Below are 18,731 nucleotides of genomic sequence, written 5' to 3' on the forward strand. Positions count from 1 at the left end.
CCATTCATTCCAAAATCACTTATGTCATCTGGGAGACGACAGGGGGGCGCTTTTTTCCACAATGATCGCCGGCGCCGCTCGGCTATATTCGGGTAGGCTCGGGTGATGCAATATGATTTCAGATCGCTAAAAAAAAATAATAATAATAATTCCGAGAAATCTCGTGAGGCTTTCAACCACCTATAAATAAACCCGAGATATCTCGTGTGTGGCACGGTAAGTGTTAAAGGGAAGACCGTTGTTAAATCGTTAGGACATACATATTTCCAGAGGCACAGTAGTCTAAAACTAACTTAGGGTAAATAGAAATTAGGGGTGTAACGGTACGTGTATTCGTCCCGCGAATTTACGGTACGGCCGTCACGGTGCGGTACGCTCAGCCATACGGAGAATGAGCAGGGCGTCGCCAACACACACACACGCCGCGCATCGCCAACACACACACACACGCCGCGCGTCGCCAACACACACACACACACGCCGCGCATCGCCAACACACACACACACGCCGCGCATCACCAACACACACACACACACGCACGTCGCCAACAAACAACAACAACATTCTCCCCTGCCGGACTCACGCTGATCAAATAAAACATACTTTTTCGGACTGATCATCTGAGCTCCTCTCGACTCCAGTTGAACTGCTATTGTGTTTAAATCCAAATAATCCTCTGCCATTGTTGTGTAACATGTCATCTGTTCTCTAGTATTCAGTCTCGTGCAGTTAAATCCTCTCTAGAAGTGAAAGTGAAACTTACCAAGCCTATAAGTTGTTAAACGGGCACTAGGCAATTAATTTACTCTGGATGCCTGAACACAGAGTGACACCAGTATCACTGACTACCACGTAGTCTATATTATAATAATAATTATAATAATTATCATAAATATAATATATAAATTAAGTAAAAAAAAATATTTATAAAAAAAAAAAATTATATTAATAATAATAATTATACATATTTTTTTTCTGTTGTACCGAACTCGTACCGAACCGTGACCCCAATACCGAGGTACGTACCGAACCGTGGCTTCTGTGTACCGTTACACCCCTAATCAAAATACATTACTGACTTTAAATGTTCCAGAGGATTATGCTACTGATTACAATCTTAAAAAAGGTCATTGATAATCGAATTATCCGATAATCTGATAATAATCCGATAATAATCAATGATTCTTGGTGGGCATGGGTAACTCAATGGGTAAACCATGGCAATAACACAGCCATGGCTAGGGGTTCAATTCCAATGGAGGCCACCAAATAGCATTATGTTATGTTGTGATTGTATACTATATATGTAATGTAATGTAATGTAATGAAAGGGTGCTTCGCAGCCCTGTGTACAGTCACTATTCTCTGTAGGTCAAGTCTATGGCTCAGAGCTCTTTCTACACCAGTATCTCAATGTGGAACAGCCTTCCACTTAGGATAAAACGGTCAGGTTCTAGAGAGGAATATTTAAAGGTCAGGTTAGCTCATATCTCTGGGGTAAAGTGGCCGGATAGCTGTCAGGTCATACTTGTATTGTTGTTTTAATGATGGTATAAGAAATGCGCTATTTTATGGTATTTGGTCAGGATGATATTGACTTGTTTTTAGATATGTAGAATATGGATTTGTTGTATTGAACTTTTGCTTCATGTGTTGTTTTAAATGTTATTTGTATACAGTATGTCAGAACATCGGGGACCATGCTGGAAATAAGTGTTGTCACTTTTGAATGTCATCCCTTGGATTTGTTGTGTCTTTGGATCCATAAATAAAATCAATCAATCAATCAACTATGTCCTGTGTCTTATAGCACAGTGTGATTGTCTCCATATTCTCAGGTGTTAAATGCCAGTGTGCTGGAGGGGCAGCAAGTGATCGTGGAGGACATGGGGGGCCGTGAGCCCTCTGTTCTGGCCAACCACTCCGTTCTGACTGGGGGCCTAGTGGTGCGCAGCTGGAGCAACCAGATCTCCATCCACTTTCAAAGTGACCGTCAGCACTACTTTGGCTACCTCCTGTTGCACTACCAAGGTGAGCCGATGCACTGTACCATGCTCCTGCACGAGTATACCACTGTAATCAACCCACCCACTGCGCAATTCAGTTGTCTAGCCTCTTAAAACCTCTTAACATGCGGGCAGAAAATTGGCCATTTCTGTTTTCGTTTTTGAGGACTGCATACCTTTTTTGAAAACCAAAATACTATACTTTATACTTATAGCACATGCATAAGCCTGGTCTCTTTTGAAAGATAACAATCTGAAGTGTATGATACAATAAAGATCACTTTTAGTGCTAATGAAATAGAGTAACATAGGTCTGAACTTGAGTTGTAGAAAGACTTGTTACTCAAGTTTTTCTGTAGTAGTTAGTAGTCCAGAGGTAGTATTTCCCCAGAAAGTGTTATGGCTTAAAAACCTCCCGATCCATAGCCTGAAGCCTTATGTAGTACATGTCCAAATTTCATAAAGATCCATTCAGAAATGAGTAATTAGGAGTGATTTAGGTAAACTGTGTACAAAAGAAAAACTCAGTTTTCTCAGACTTCAATTCATTCGGCTGTTTTTCTCTTCCTGTTTTCGCTCATGAGTTCTTCACCTAGATCCCTGATTCATACATCCCCAGGTGGGGTATCATTGGAAAGCCACACTCATTGGCTACAACCCTGTCCAATAATTTTCGAGATCACCAAATGATTGACAGAACGAGAGCCCCAAGAGTCGGGAGTGGTATTTTGTGCAATACTGTGTACTTTGCACAAGCCTCAAATACCGGCATGTAACTCGAGAACCGCTGAACGAATTTTGTCACCTGAAAGGGCTATCGACAGGCAACAAATTACGCTTTAATTCGATATATTGTATTACAAAATATGCACACCCGAGCCACTAGTGGTCGCCGGTGGGCAAATCGTCCTAAAAAGGGCCCACATGTGGGCCCTTGCAGCTTAACCTGTTTTAACCTATTTTCGGAAAATCTGCCAAAAAATACATACCTAAGTAAATGGAAGATTGCTCCACTTCTCCAAGGTCCATTAGCATGTTCTTGGTATCTAGGGACATCTATTGATCTCATGGAATGTATTCCCAGTGTCAGAAATAGTGTGTCTGTTACTAGGCTTGAGTAAATTGTGATGAAACAAAGGAGAATATAAATTATGATTTTTCTTTGCATCTTTGACAGTGAATAACACCATGCTAAAAATGACCAGATATGAAAAACTGCCACTGATCTCGTTCAGCACCTTCTTGAGATCATGTCTAAAAAAAATCTAAGCAAATGAATAAAGAGAAGATGATCAAACAGAAGGTTTTGTAGATACAGTACTGAATTCTGCCATCCGGAAATATTATTATAGAATATAGAATACCAGGCCTATACATGTAAATGACCTTATTATAGCCAACTCGCACATCTATGGATCGGGCCAAATCTCCTCTTTCAAATGGCAGAGTTCAATTTGGATTTAGTATCTTCAGGATGGTGCACTGAAGAACCGTGAATGAAATATACTGTATGTACAGTTCCATTCTAATAATGGATATGGCTCCGCCATTTTGAATCAGTTTGCAACGCGGATTGTTGCTAAATGTTCACAGAAGGTAGACTAACTGCGCTCCAATCTATGCCAATAACATTCAGTTTTGTGGTAGAGAATCCAGAGAAATAAGAGAAATAAAAAAGATTCATATACAAGTCATTTGCTTACAGGAAGCTAGAATCGGCTGGGTACTGTAGTTTTTAGAAATGTACGCAAGAGGGGCGGTCAGGTGGCGTAGCGGAGATTGCGTTCGTCACCAACACCGGAGACGCTGGATTCGCCTGTTCGAATCCAGCTCACAGCTCCGGCGTTGTCACCAGCTTGGCTGGCCGTTCACACTAATACAATTGGCTGTATTAGAGGGTGGGAAAGCTGGCGGGGTGGGTCCGGGTCGTTGTAAACAGCGACTCCTACAGTTCGGTCGGGGCGCCTGCTCAGCGCGGATAGGATCTAAGGGGGGTAGTGTGATCCTTCCACACGTTACACCCTCTCAGTGAGAGTCCGCGCTGCCAGGTGAAAAGAAGCGGATGATTGGCTAGACGTGTGTCGAAGGAAGCACGTGATAGCCTCCACTCTCCCAGACCGACTGTGGGGGGTAAGTGCGCAGCGACCAGGAAGGGGATTGGGAATTGGCATAACGACTAACATTGCGATGGGAGAAAATCGGAGGAAAAAGGAGGGGGAAAAAATTAAAAAAAAAAAAAGAAAATGTACGCAAGAGAATGAACGTGTGCCTCTCTCTCCGGAGAGTTGCGCTCCTCTGTGCGCTGGGGATGGGGTTGAAGGGGCTGAAAGGGTTGAGGGTTTGTTTGTGGATGTGTGAGAAGGGGTGGGGTAGTGTATGTGACAAGAGATTAGTGGGGGAGGGGGAGAGGGGACTGAGGGGACTTTTCCTTTTTGGAAAAAGGCTGTAACATACAATTACATAAATATGTATAAAACACAAGTTTTGGTGATATTGTAATCGACTTTGGATATGTTCTAGGTAAGACTCAGGCTATGGCATCTGTTTGCAAAATAATTCAGACGAAAATGAAAAAAACTTTTATTTCAGTGTGTTCAAACCTCTGTAACTCTATGACAATAGCACAGAGTGAAATGTGGAAGAAAACACAGAGTGTTTCCTTTAAAAATAGGCCAGACTCATGCATCTGCTACAAATTGTTCCAGAATAGCGAGCAATTTACTTTCGGTATGCAAAATCTGCAGGACTGTTAACCGGGCCGGTACCGGGCCGAGATTTATATCATGTCACAAATAGATCAATACAGTCCGTATTATGTTGTGTTTCTTTTTCAAATGTAGTCAATAAGAAATACCCTAACCCTATAAAAACAGCAGTCAAAGTGTATATTTTCCGCACTACGTTTGTTTACCAATGATTTTTTAAGTGTTAATAGCTAAATATGAGCTTATACAAATATTTGCGCATTGCACCGGAAAACAAATGAAGCCGTCATGAAATCGTTGAAGTCCTAAGAAAGAGGAGACACAGGGCTTTCATTTTGATAAAACTACTCTACCAAGCTCACACCAGTAGCAGACAAACGAATATACAAAAACAAATATTGATGTGAAAATCGTGTTTTTATCTCACAGGTTGAAGAAACCTCAACGTTATTGCCATAAATTACAACGTATATTGTTTCTTTACCTTTCTGTGAACATCTAGGGAAAAAACGTGTCTCAATCCGGTAAAAAATGGCGGCGGTATGGACATTATACCAAAGTAAGTCAAGTCAAGTCAAGAGTTTTATTTGTCACGGCATACGAGTATACAATGAAATGCGGGTGGTCTTGCGCGCAACGATGTGCATAATACAATAGTAATATATAATAGAATCCAATAGAACGACATTGTGCAATAAACAAGTAAACAGAGTAGGGCATATCGGTATATGTACATGAGTTATTTACAGAGCATGGTAGGACATGCTAGGTCCTGTGGTAGTGCAATACACTGTTAGCTACGGATGAGGCACTGGGTCTTTATGTACATGCTATATTATACAATCTCAAGTTATACTATACTATTCTTAAAGTGACCTTTCCTTTTGTAAAGTGGCCATAAGTGTGTGCAGCATGAGTGTGTGTTTGCTCATGTAACTGTACTTACAGTAGATTTCATTCACGGTCTTTGCTGCCCTGTACCGGGCGCCTGGTGGTACTAAATCCAGATTTAACTCCCATTGGAAAGAGGAGATTTGGACCAATCCATAGATGTATGACTTGGCCACAATAAGGTTATGTATATGTCTCATATTCTATATTCTATATTCATATTTCAAATTGCATGTGTCCGGATGGAAAATCATCTGCCATTTGTTAATTTGCTTAGGTTTATAGGTTTGCTTTTTTTTTTTTTTATTATTATTATGTTTTTGGTAGATTTTTTAAATTGTTTTTACTACCGGGCAGTCCGGTAGAGAGAGAGAGAGGAAGAACGGGAGACAAAGCAGGGGGAAGACATTCGGCAAAGGACGCCGGGTCCGGGAATCAAACCCGGGTCGGCCGCATCGCGATGCAGCGTGTTACATGGTTTACCACTTGGGCGCCCCAGGTTTATAGTACTCTTGATCACAATAAGGTTTTTCACTTTTGGTCAATGCTAGCATGGTGTTATTCACCGTCAAAGATGGATTTTCTTTTTTTATAATAATAATAAATAATAATTTATATTCTCCTTTGGTTAATTACAATTTACTCAAGCATAGTAACTGACATAATATTTCTGACACTGGGAATACATTCCCTGAGGTCCATAGATGTCCGTAGATACCAAACAAATGCAAATGGACCTGGTAGAAGTGGAGCAATCTTCCATTTACTTTGGTATGTACTTTTAGTTGAATTTTCGGAAAATATGGCTAGGGCTTAACCTGAAACAGCAGGGGGACCCAATTGGTGGACTCTAGAGCTTAACAGGTTAAGAGGCTAGCATTACAGTGCCATGGTGAGAATACCACATTTGTATGCCCAGTCGAGCATCAGCTCCTCTTGTAATTATGTTAGAGCTGACTATTATTCTGTATTTGACAGGAACAATCAAATATGATCAGCATACAGAAATATAACACCACTTCTAATTGCAGACACCCTCTCCCTCACACTTACAAACACTCTTTTACTTTTCACCAAGTTCTATACATTCTATATAGCATTACCCCATATCTCTCATACACTCTGTCTCAAACACTGTCCTGTATAAATACTTTGTTCTATAATGCCATTATATAGATATCCAGGGATATGGCACTGTATCCCTCCCTACTGCAACATGATGCCTCATTAAATTCCACCTTCAATCAAAGACTCTTTTGAAACTGGGTCTGACAGGCAGCTTAGTTTTAGCTTGAACCAGCCGCTTTATGCTGATCGCTCTCATTTGCAATTCTGGATTTATTATTTTTGCCAGGAAAATGAGAAGCCCTGTCAGCTGTGTGGTGCAATAACATGGTTTACGTATTGTACTCATAGATGTCTACATAAATGTCAGACAGCTGAGGGCTGTTTGCTGCATGGCTCTTGATTCCACTGCAGCTTTCATGTGACAACCAAACCAAGGGAATAATTCTTTTTTTAAGAATAAACAGCATTTAAGCCTAAATCAATTTTGTTGCACTGTTCATATTTATGACACTGATGTCTAGCTACATACTTATTAGGTATGTTATTAATGTACTTTTGTTGAGTTGGACTGCAGGAACAAAGACGTACGTCTACACATGAACTTGGCGGGGCAGGGAGAGAGTTTATTGCACATGCGCAGAGATTATATACACACATGTATGGATACCCGCAATGATCAAATGTGAGACTGTACATTACATTATGTTCAACACCCCCACTCAGGCTCACCTTTACAAATTCACATGAAAAGAAAAACAGGTCTTCCTTAAAAACATAAACGACCTATGCCGGTCTGGCACGTTATTCCTTGAATAACAACTCAGGAAAAACACAACCTTTTTGTTGTTTGATACTTCTGGGTTATCTATGTTTCCCCAAACAAATAACATAGAATGGCGCTGCTCCGACCGGCCGCCTTTCTGTTAGCTCCGTCGAGACTGTGCTTACTTTTGTTAATTTTCTATAGTTTTAAGAGTTTTATTTGCACCAACTGTTGGTGCATTATATGTGTATGACCGTCAGTCACTCATTGACATTGGATTAAGAAAAACGTACCGACTGGATTGCTCTCTGGATCGGATTGCTGAACAACAACAGTGGCCAGCGGAGATCCTTTGTTGCGGCCGAGGCAAGGAAAAGGCGCGACGGCGAGGAAGAAGAGCCGGGGTCCAAAACAGATTGAGATCCAAGCGACACAGAACCACATTGCCCAGCATATTGTTGGCCAATGTGCAATCGATAGGAAACAAACTGGACGACATCAGAGCACGGATACAATTCCAGAGGGACATTCGGGACTGCAACGTCCTCTGTTTCACCGAGACTTGGCTGTCCCCGGATGTCCCAAACCATGCAATAGAACCGGCAGATCACTTCTTCGTTCTCCGTAAGGACCGAACGGCAGAAGAATCACTAAAGACGAGAGGAGGCGGCATAGCTTTCATGGTAAACAAGGAGTGGTGCGATATAGGCAACGCAAAGGAATTGTCTAACCACTGCTCCCCAGACCTGGAGTTTATCACCATCAAATGTCGACCCTTCTTTCTCCCGAGGGAGTTAACGTCCATCATCATGATCAGAGTGTACATCCCACCACAAGCAAACACTGGGGCCGCACTCTCGAAGCTACACGACGAGGTAAACAAACAACAGACAGCTAACGTAGACGCTGCTATTTTGGTTCTGGGCGATTTCAACAGCGCACGTCTTAAAAAAGGTGTTGCCGAATTTCTATCAGCATGTGACCTGTCCCACCAGAGGCGAGAGCATATTAGACCATGTATACTTGCAATTTAAGAATGGGTACAAGTCACAGGCTCTTAGTCCATTCGGTAAGTCCGATCACGCCGCCATCTTTCTTTTGCCAAAGTATAAACAGAGTCTCAAGCGCTCGCCGGTAGTATCGCGAGAGGTTAAGCGTTGGACTGTGACGTCAGAGGAGACACTGCAGGCTGCGCTGGAATGCACAGACTGGAATGTGTTTCGTGATAACACAGACAACCTCAACGAATACACTGAAACGGTGCTTGACTTTGTCTGTACTCTGGTGGAAGAAACAATCCCCTCTACCACAATTAGAATTTACCCAAATCAAAAGCCTTGGGTAGATAAATCCGTCCGTGAGGCTCTGAAAGTGCGCACCTCAGCATACAACACCGGGCTTGTGACAGGCAACATGGATGAACACAAGACGGCAAGATACAACATCAGGAGAGCAGTAATAGAGGCAAAACGGCGTTATAGGGACAAAGTTGAACTTCAGTTTGAACAGGCTGACTCTAGAGGCATGTGGCAGGGCCTCAGAACGATGACAGACTACAAAGGCACCTCCCTCAAGCTGAACAGTGACATCTCCTTAGCAAATGAACTCAATACCTTCTATGCGAGGTTTGAGGCGGTGAATAACAACACCAGCCTACAAACCACTGCAAGGGAGAGGGGGGGGCGCTGCTGATGGAGATTCAGTGTTCAGAATAACAGAACATGAGGTGAGGAGGACCTTTAAGAAAGTGAATATCAGGAAGGCAGCAGGACCGGACGGTATCCCCGGCCGCGTCCTAAAAGTCTGTGCCGACCAACTGGCCCCGGTATTCACTGACATATTTAACCTGTCCTTAGAACAGGCTGTCATCCCCACCTGTTTGAAGAAGTCCACCATCATCCCTGTACCCAAAAAATCTACACCCACTTGCCTCAACGACTACCGCCCTGTAGCTCTCACCTCCATAGCCATGAAGTGCTTTGAGAAGCTAGTGAAGGGCTACATCTGTTCCTCCCTCCCCATCAACCTGGACCCCCTGCAATTTGCATACCGCCCCAACAGGTCCACAGAGGACGCCATAGCCCATGTGCTGCACACAGCAGCATCACACCTGGACAAGAGGAAGGGGAACTATGTGAGAATGCTATTCATCGACTACAGCTCAGCATTCAATACCATAGTCCCCTCCAAACTCATAGCCAAGCTCAGGGACCTGGGCTTGAACTATGACCTCTGCCAGTGGGTCTTGGACTTCCTGACAGGCAGACCCCAGGTGGTGAGAGCAGGCAACTGCACCTCCTCATCCATCACCCTCAACATAGGGGCCCCACAGGGCTGTGTTCTGAGTCCCCTCCTCTACTCCCTGTACACTAGGGATGTGCATCTCCTCACTGAGGCCGATGCGATGTGCATCTCGATACGGTGCCAACGATACGATACATTAACGATACATTTGAAGCACCGGGCGATGCGATGCGATATGATTCACCCCCTGTTGAGATACGATACGATTCGATACGATTTGATTCAACATAATGCGATTCGGGGCGATACGATGCGATTCAACACGATGCAAAATAATAATAATAATAATAAATAATACAATTTTATGGTATGACAGAGGATTTGGTTGTATTCCTTATATGCAGCTTATATTATTATTAAAAATAAAAGAATCTACTGTAAGACAATTTATATAAAAACTCTTGGGTGCTTAAGAAGACTTTTGCATAAACTGTCTTTTCTATCCACTTTAGCTAAAAACACACGAGAGAGAGACAGAGAGAGAGAGAGAGAGAGAGAGAGAGAGAGAGAGAGAGAGAGAGAGAGAGAGCCCCTCCCCGTCTGAGCAGCCGTCGACAGTTGATGATGTCACACACTAGACTAGGTCACTAGGATGCGTCTATACTTTCCGACCGTAGCTCCATTATGTCAACAACATGGAGCCAGGCTGGATGGATTGCATGAAGCGATATAATTAAGAAATGAATAACCAATAAATGTGAAGTTATCTTTGAACCCCTGTTGTCAAGCATCTTCAATATACCCCCCCTCCTCACTAATGGTACTGGTGTTGCAGAGTCACTTTAGTTAGACACTAGTTTAGCGTTAGCTGAACGGCTAACTGGCGTTAGCCAGAGGCTACTAGCGTTAGCATGTTGAGCAATTCTATTCATGTCTCCTCGACTTCCACTGTTTGTTGATAACTGTGACGCGGCTCTCGCCTTATATGTAGTAGTGAAGCAATAGTATCTGCTGTGTGTGTGTGCAGTCACAGTGCACTGCTGACAAGTGGATGAGAGGAAATTATATCAATGCATCGGTTTTTGACGATGCAAAGACGCTACAACAAGATGCATCGCGAGTTCAGCCTGACATTTTGCCGACGCGGACTTATTCCACCGGTGCACTTGCATCGTGAACGTGTATGCCGGCGCACCGATGCAAATCGATGAATCGTCACATCACTACTGTACACACATGACTGTGTGGCTCAGTGAAGCAACAACACAATCATGAAATTTGCTGACGACACAGTAGTGGTGGGCCTGATCTCTGCAAACGACGAGAGGGCCTACCTGGAAGAGGTCAAGGTCCTGGCGGGATGGTGCCAGGAGAACAGACCCTCCCTGAACGTCAGCAAAACAAAGGAGATGATTGTGGACTTAAGGAGGTCGGGGGTCAAGGACTACAGCCCCCTCAGCATCGACGGGGCACCGGTTGAGAGAGTGAACAGTTTTCAGTACCTCGGAGCCCACATATCCGAGGACTTGACATGGACCACACACATTGACAGTGTTGTGAAGAAGGCACGACAACGCCTCTACTTCCTCAGGCGCCTAAGGAAGTTCCAAGTCAGTCAGAAGATCCTTAAGAACTTCTACTCATGTACAATAGAGAGCATCCTGACTGGCAACATCACCTCCTGGTTTGGGAATAGCACAAGACCGAAGCAGACTACAAAGAGTGACACGTTCAGCGGAACGCACAATTGGAGGGGGGCTTCCCACCCTCCAGAACATTTACAACAAGCTGTGCAGGGGTAAGGCTAAGAGAATCATCAAGGACTCCAGCCACCCGAACAACTGCCTCTTTGAACTGCTGCGGTCAGGCAAGCGATACCGGAGTCTCAAGGCGAGCACAGAAAGACTCAGAAGAAGCTTCTATCCCCAGGCCATCAGGCTGCTCAACAAACAATAAACACTATGCAACAACCATCAAATGCACACAGCACACACATCCACACGCACACACTCACTTTAAACAAACAACACACTGCAGCACCCACTCTCCACACTTTAGATCACCTAAACACACTTTATATTTATTGATAAAGGATTTGCACTACAACTCGTACACCTTACTGTAAATTGTACCTAAATTGTACCTCATCCCATTTCTGCTTTGCACTATATAGTATTGTATATTAGTACATTGCATAGTATATTGTATATTATATGGTAACTCAGTTACGTCTATTATGCATCGAACATTGTACATATGTCTATACTGAACACTGGGACCTCTATTTTTACTTCTTTTTACATCCTACTTTATTTTATTTCATACTTATCTTGTCTAGCACAGTCTCTGGAGCGTAACAGTAAGAAGCATTTTGTATAAAAGTATTCTGTACTTCTGTATGACAACTATTAAAGAAACTTAAAACTTGAACTTGAAACATCTGAATTTCTCAAACTTTGCTTTTCTCAGTGGTTTGGTCAACATGTCGGCCATCATGTTTTCTGTAGGACAGTATTCAATGGATATTTTACCATCAATATGTGCAGCTCGCACAAAATGATATTTAATATCAACATGTTTGCTCCGTTGCCTACATACTGGATTTTTGGACAGAGCAATCGTCCCCTGATTGTCTTTGAATATTGTCACTGGTGTGTGCTGCCTTTCCTTATTCATACCTTGGAGTAATTGAACAAGATATAGGCTCTCTTGGGCAGGGGCTGCTAGAGCCATGTACTCCGCCTTGTATGTTGACAAAGCCACTGTTGGTTGCTTCCTGGTCTTCCAGGATACAACTGGACCCTCTTTGACCAAACTAAAACAGTACCCAGTTGTCATTTTGGTCTGACGCCCAGTCGGCATCACTATAGCCCTCTAGTTTAAGGTCTTTGTCACTTCTTTTGTAACATAGCTCATATTCACTTGTGCCCTTCAAGTAACGTAGCACCTGTTTAGCTGTTACCCAGTGTTGTTGTTTTGGCTGTGCTAGGTATTGTGACAACTTGCTGACCACCCAGCTTAGGTCTGGTCTAGTAGAGGTCATTATGTAGATCAGGCTGCCAACTATCTCTCTGTAACCTGTGGCATCTACAACCTCACCCTCCTCATCAAAATTGAGCTTTTGCTCACAGGGTGTTGACCTCGGTTTACAGTCAGACATGTTAAACCTCTGTAGCACCTTTGCAATGTGTCTTGCCTGACTCATCTTGATTTCTCCATTTTTCTCTGTGAAATCAATACCCAAGAAATGTTTCATTTCCCCTAGATCTTTCATTTTGAACTTCATTTTCAACATTTCCTTCACCTCACTGATCAAGTCGTTGCTGTTGGCTGCAATTATCAAATTGTCCACCCAAATAATCAGGATCACCTTCTCATTTTCAGATTGTTTATCATATACACAATTGTCGGCTACATTCTGGATAAATCCGTTTTCTACTAGGTGATCGTGTAGGAGTTTGTTCCAGTTGCGCCCTGATTGTTTCAGGCCATACAACGACTTGTTCAGCTTACAAACCAAACAAACCAAACATCAGTGTTGGACTCAACTATGAATCCCTCTGGCTGTTCTATATAGACCTCACAGTCCATCGGGGCATGTAGGTACGTCGTATTCACGTCCATTTGATGGAGCATTAAACGTCCTGTGTCGACATCTGCATTCGAATTCTCACTGACGTCATGTTAGCAGTTGGGGAGAATGTCTCTTTATAATCTATCCCCTCTATCTGGCTATAGCCCTTAGCTACATATCTAGCTTTGTATGTTTCAGATTCATCCTGGCTCTCTTTAATCGTAAAGACCCAGCTACCTCCCACAACAGTTTTCCCTTTAGGAAGTGTGGTCAAAGTGAACGTTTCGTTCTCTTTTAAAGAGTTAATCTCTTCTTCCATTGCGTTATCCCACTTCTGAGACTTATTAGAGCTCATGGCCTCCTTGTATGTGTGGTATGTGTGGTACCCCAAATACAGCTCTATAGAAATAATCTACATCTTGTTTGTCAGTACATTCTGCTTTACACTGGTATTCTTTTTTTTTTTTTTTTTTTTATCCACTTTTTCTCCCATTTTTCTATATTTTCTCCCATCCCAATTTCGTATCATCCAATTCAACCCTCCCCTGTCACGAACGCTGTTTCTTGCCTCCCACAAGCCGGCTGCAATGTGGACTAAGTCATACATAGCACAAGTCCCCTCCGGTACTTGAGGTAACAGCAGTCGCATCTTTTCACCTGCGCAGCTCGATCTCTCAGTGGCGAGGAGTAACGCGTGGGAGGCTCACGCTGCCCCCGACACTTCCTGATTCTACTGCGCAGGCGCACCAACCGACTTGTAGGAGTCGCTTGTTCACAACGTTCGATCCCCACCCTTCAGTTTTCCCTCCCCGTAATACGGCCAATGTGTATTACTGCGGACGACCAGCTAAACTGAAAACAATGTGGAGAGCTGGATTCGAACACGCGAATCCTAGCGTCTCCACACTGGTGGCGAGTGCCTTGCCCACTACACCACCTAGCCGCCCCTTTACACTGGTATTCTTCAAGATATGCTGGGGTCTTCCTCTCTCTAGTTGGGTAGCGGTTTCTGCCCCCACCATACCCCTGGTTACTAGAAAGTGTACCACTTTCACCTTCTGTACCTGTAGTCTGGGGCTGCTCACCAGTCCTAACTGGTACTACATCAGGCTTGTATGATTCTCTATCCTCATAGCTGTCTCCATCGTTGTGTGGACCTGTTTGTGTCTGGCAGTCTCTGTTGCTCTTTTGTATGAACTTAACTAATCTATGCTTTGACACTTTACCTGTTTTTGGATAATAGACATTGTATGCAGGGCTGTATTTATCATATCCTATGAAAATGCCCTTCTCGCACCTTGGATCCAGTTTCTTTTTGTCTTGTCTATAGGCATAGCACTCTGTGCCAAAAACCATCAGGGAAATATTTGGTGTTTTCTCTGTGAAAGCGCTGTATGGGGTTTGCTTTAATCGCTTACTATAGCACCTGTTGCGTATCTGTGCAGCTGTCTGCACCGCAAACCTCCATAGCTGCTTTGGCATCTTACTCTCTAGAAGCATACATCGTGCCATGTCAAATAGTGTTCTCCAGTTTCGTTCTGCTGTGCCGTTCTGATACGGCGAGTAAGGGGCACTAGTTTGGTGACTAATTTTATTTTCTCTCAGCAGATCTTGGAAACATCCTCCAGTAAACTCTGTACCATTGTCAGACCGAATTGTTTTCACCTGCCCAAAGGAGGCCGTGTCAGCTAAGAGTTTTTCTGTAGCTTTAGCTGTATCACTCTTTGAACTCATGAAATATGTCCATGTCATACTGCTATAATCATCTGTGAAAGCTATGGTGTATTTATAACCATCTTTATCAGCAGGCTCGATCGGGCCGCACAGATCTGTATGGACTAGTTCCAGTATTCTTTTAGCTTTGCTATCAGCCTGTCTATTTCTAGACTCCACAAATTTTCCTTGTGTACATGTTTCACAGTTGAAGTTAGATTTGTCATTTTCCCCCTTAATTTTCATTCCTTCAACTACACCTTCTAGTCTTGAAACATCATCTATATTACAATGACCAAGGATTCTGTGCCACATTTCAATATCATGACATGATATTTGTATCCGTCAACATTATCATCAGTATTATTAACTGTAGACAGATAATACAGTTTCCCAAATACTTCAATGTTAAACGTGGTACCCTCATTTTTATACCCCATCCAATTTTCACCTTCCTTGAAGTGGATTTCTGCTCCGTTGCTTGAGGCTGCTTTAACGGAGAAAATGTCCTGAGGAAACATCGGGATATACAGGGCCCCCTTCAGTCGTGCTGTCACCTTTCTCCCTTCGCTGTCAATTAAGGTGACTTCAGCTTCTCCTCTGGCCTTGGCAATTCCGGTTGCCTTTGTCCCGTCTGCAAGTTCAATTATGTGACTCTTGGGCTTAAAGTCTTTATCAACTGTTTTGAACTTTGCAAAGTAATTTACCATCAAACCTCTGTTGTCGACAGTCCGCCTCACCGGCCCGGTGTCCTCTCTCAACTTGAAGCAATACGACCTTCCTTCCTGGTCATCGGCGTCCGCCTCTGTCTCTCGGTGGGTGCCGTCTGTCTCTCGGTGCACTCCCCAGCATCCGTCCTGGTCTCGTGCTGCATCCTGCTCTACTCCGGTCACTCCCGCAATGGTGTCTCGCTGCTTCCCCCGGCCTGGCGCGTCTCTCCTGCGTTCCGCTCTTCTTGCTTCAGGCATGTTCGTACATGTTCGAGACATATGCCCCTTTTTGTGACATCTGTAGCACTCAATTTCTGCCATACTTTTTCTCTCTCTACCTCTTCCACGTGAGGTGGTGACTGCTGCGGCAGCTCTTATTACACTGTCGCTGTCATCACTATTACTCAGCTTGTACCTTTCTGTGTCTTCAAAGCTCCTTAGTTTTGCCTTGAATTCACTGAATGTCAGGTTGTCATTATTCTGAGTAATATGAACCACGAACAGTTTAAAAGAGTCCGGCAGTCCCTTCACTACCATTCCCACTTGCAACCCGTCACTAATGTTCTCGTCGGCTCCTTTCAACGACGAGAATATTGTCTCTGCACAAACAATATACTCCGTGACGGTCTCGTTGCTTTCCATGTGAAGAGCTGAGAGTTCAATATATAAACTCACCACGCGCGGTTTTCCTTTGCCCGCATAATGTTGCCGAAGTATCTTCATTGCCGCCCTGCTGTCGGCTGCTGCATCCCGCATAATTAGTGACAAGCTATTATTGTCCAAAACTTGCACCAGCTCCGCGTATGCTTCTCTGTTTTTCTTGACGTCTGTTGCTCTCAACTGGGCAGCATTTTCGCCTGCAGCGATAACTGGCACGTTCAGTAGAGTCTCGCTGAGTCCTCTCAACTCCATGTGCGCTAGGAAGCGAGTTTCCCATAACTCATATCCTCTCTCGTCGCCGTCGAACAAAAGTCTATTAAATCGATGACTAGACATAGCACTGGGCCCATAACCTGTTGCACTGTTCATATTTATGACACGGATGTCTAGCTACATACTTATTAGGTATGTTATTAATGTACTTTTGTTGAGTTGGACTGCAGGAACAAAGACGCACGTCTACACATGAACTTGGCGGGGCAGGGAGAGAGTTTATTGCACATGCACAGAGGTTATATACACACATGTAAATAGTATACAATTCAAATGTGAGACTGTACATTACATTATGTTCAACAAATTTGTACAGCTATATACAACACCTCACTAATGGCCCACGATTAATAATAGAATTCTCTCTAATTCTAATATAATGATTCCATTGTGCCTTGTTGACAACTACATGCCTCATTCATTTGCGTGGACGGTGGAAGCTCTACACAGACGGAGCGTTCCTTCAATGTCAACTTGTATCAGTTCTGATAAATGACAGTGTGATGTATGATTATCAAAACAGCACCCCAGATTGCAATTTATCTCGGAATGGCTGTGGAAGTTTCATAAATAATTAATGTGTGTGTGTGTATGGCATTGCTGTTGGCCATACCTACAGTAGAGCCATCCAATTACAGCGCATCCAGCCAAAATACTTAGGGGCTGAGGGGACTTTTTTGGTTTTTTATTTTCACATTTAAAATATTCCAACAGCTGTAAAACGATAGTGTTTTTTAGAACATCACTGAAATTGCATTGCGATTCTGTAGTGTAGGCCTGTAGGGCATAGTATGACCTGAGCTGAGGGGAGAGACGTTGACATTTTATGAGACATCTGACTAGACTGTGCTGTTATCAGTGATGCCAGTAACGCGTTACTAAGTAACGCGTTATTGTAATCTGATTACTTTTCCCCGAAAATAGTAATCTAACGCGTTAATCTTTAAAAGCCAGTAATCTGATTGCAGTTACTTGTCCAAGTGGCTGTGCATTACTATTTCGTTACTATCTCATCATAAATTCATAATGCAGGCGGAATGCAGTATTTTATTTCGTTTTCGACAGTCAAAAATACATTTTGAGCTGTTTTTCTTTTGGGAGTGACGTGGTGTGGCAGTGAAAGGGTTAAATACAAGAATGTGTCCCGCGGCGTGACTGGTCCCTCTGTCTGTGAGTGACTCTGCTTTGGTTCAATCACATTCCCCATCCACAGTCTGCGAATCAGAGGCAGAGTAGGGCGGGTCTTCACAGCACGTCATGTGACATATGCGCCAATCGTGTGACAGCAGGGCTCCGTCGTCGGAGAATTCCACCCCAAAACGCTTGGCAAAATTAAAAGTGAAACCGCAAGATGACTTTTGCGGTTTCTGTTCAGAATTCCACCCCAAAACGCTTGTCTAAACGTAGCCTCAGTCACTACTTCACGGCGGAGGAAACAAAATACTGTCTACCGCTAAAAACAGCACATCCAATTGCATTGAAAGCATCTGGAATCACAACACTAGCCGACGCTTCGACTAGGTACAGGAGGGTTGATGGTGGCAGAGCAAAAGCTCTTATTTGCCAGATTTACAGTTAATTTACATGTTAAAGAGAGACTGATTGTATGTTTATAGAGAGACATTTATAAAAACAATTTAATAGTTACAGTTGATATAATTGAATAGTTCAGCCTGCATTTGTTAGATGTGATACACTGGTTTTGTAAAACCACTGGCTGGCTGCTCTAATGCTGTGAGCATCATAGACTGTTGCTTTACCATACTTGATGGTACAGAAGCTGAAGCACTAGTTTAACAATTTACGTTATGTGCAGAGAAACAAGTTAAAAACAATTTATGCACTTTCAATAAAGCGTTTAAAAAAAACTGTTGGGGGAACGACGACGACTTCGTAACCTAGTTACTTTCAAAGTAACTAAGTTACTCTGATAATCAAGTAATCAGTAAAGTAACTTAGATTACTTTTTAAAGGAGTAATCAGTAATCAGTAATCAGATTACTTTTACAAGTAATCTGTGGCATCACTGGCTGTTATATATGTTATATATTTAATATATTATTGCTGATAGATGAAAACCCTAGCATGTATGAAACACATTGAAAGCCCAATGTATTACTTAA

The 18,731-nt window shown here is 43.1% G+C and overlaps 1 protein-coding gene across 1 annotated transcript in view; it reads left to right on the forward strand.

Annotated features, from left to right (window-relative positions):
* The window catches only part of LOC311233485 (seizure protein 6-like), a gene marked incomplete at both ends in the record, with an annotated part of 402,600 nt that overhangs the window by 169,548 nt on the left and 214,321 nt on the right, over nucleotides 1-18,731 (forward strand). Inside the window, one exon of the mRNA XM_084320453.1 lies at nucleotides 1,840-2,032. Coding sequence (XP_084176579.1) covers nucleotides 1,840-2,032 — 193 coding nt within the window. The remainder of the gene's footprint in view (nucleotides 1-1,839; nucleotides 2,033-18,731) is intronic.

This window comes from Notolepis coatsorum (assembly GCF_963971535.1).
Source record: "Notolepis coatsorum genome assembly, chromosome: 8".
Taxonomy (NCBI): domain Eukaryota; kingdom Metazoa; phylum Chordata; class Actinopteri; order Aulopiformes; family Paralepididae; genus Notolepis; species Notolepis coatsorum.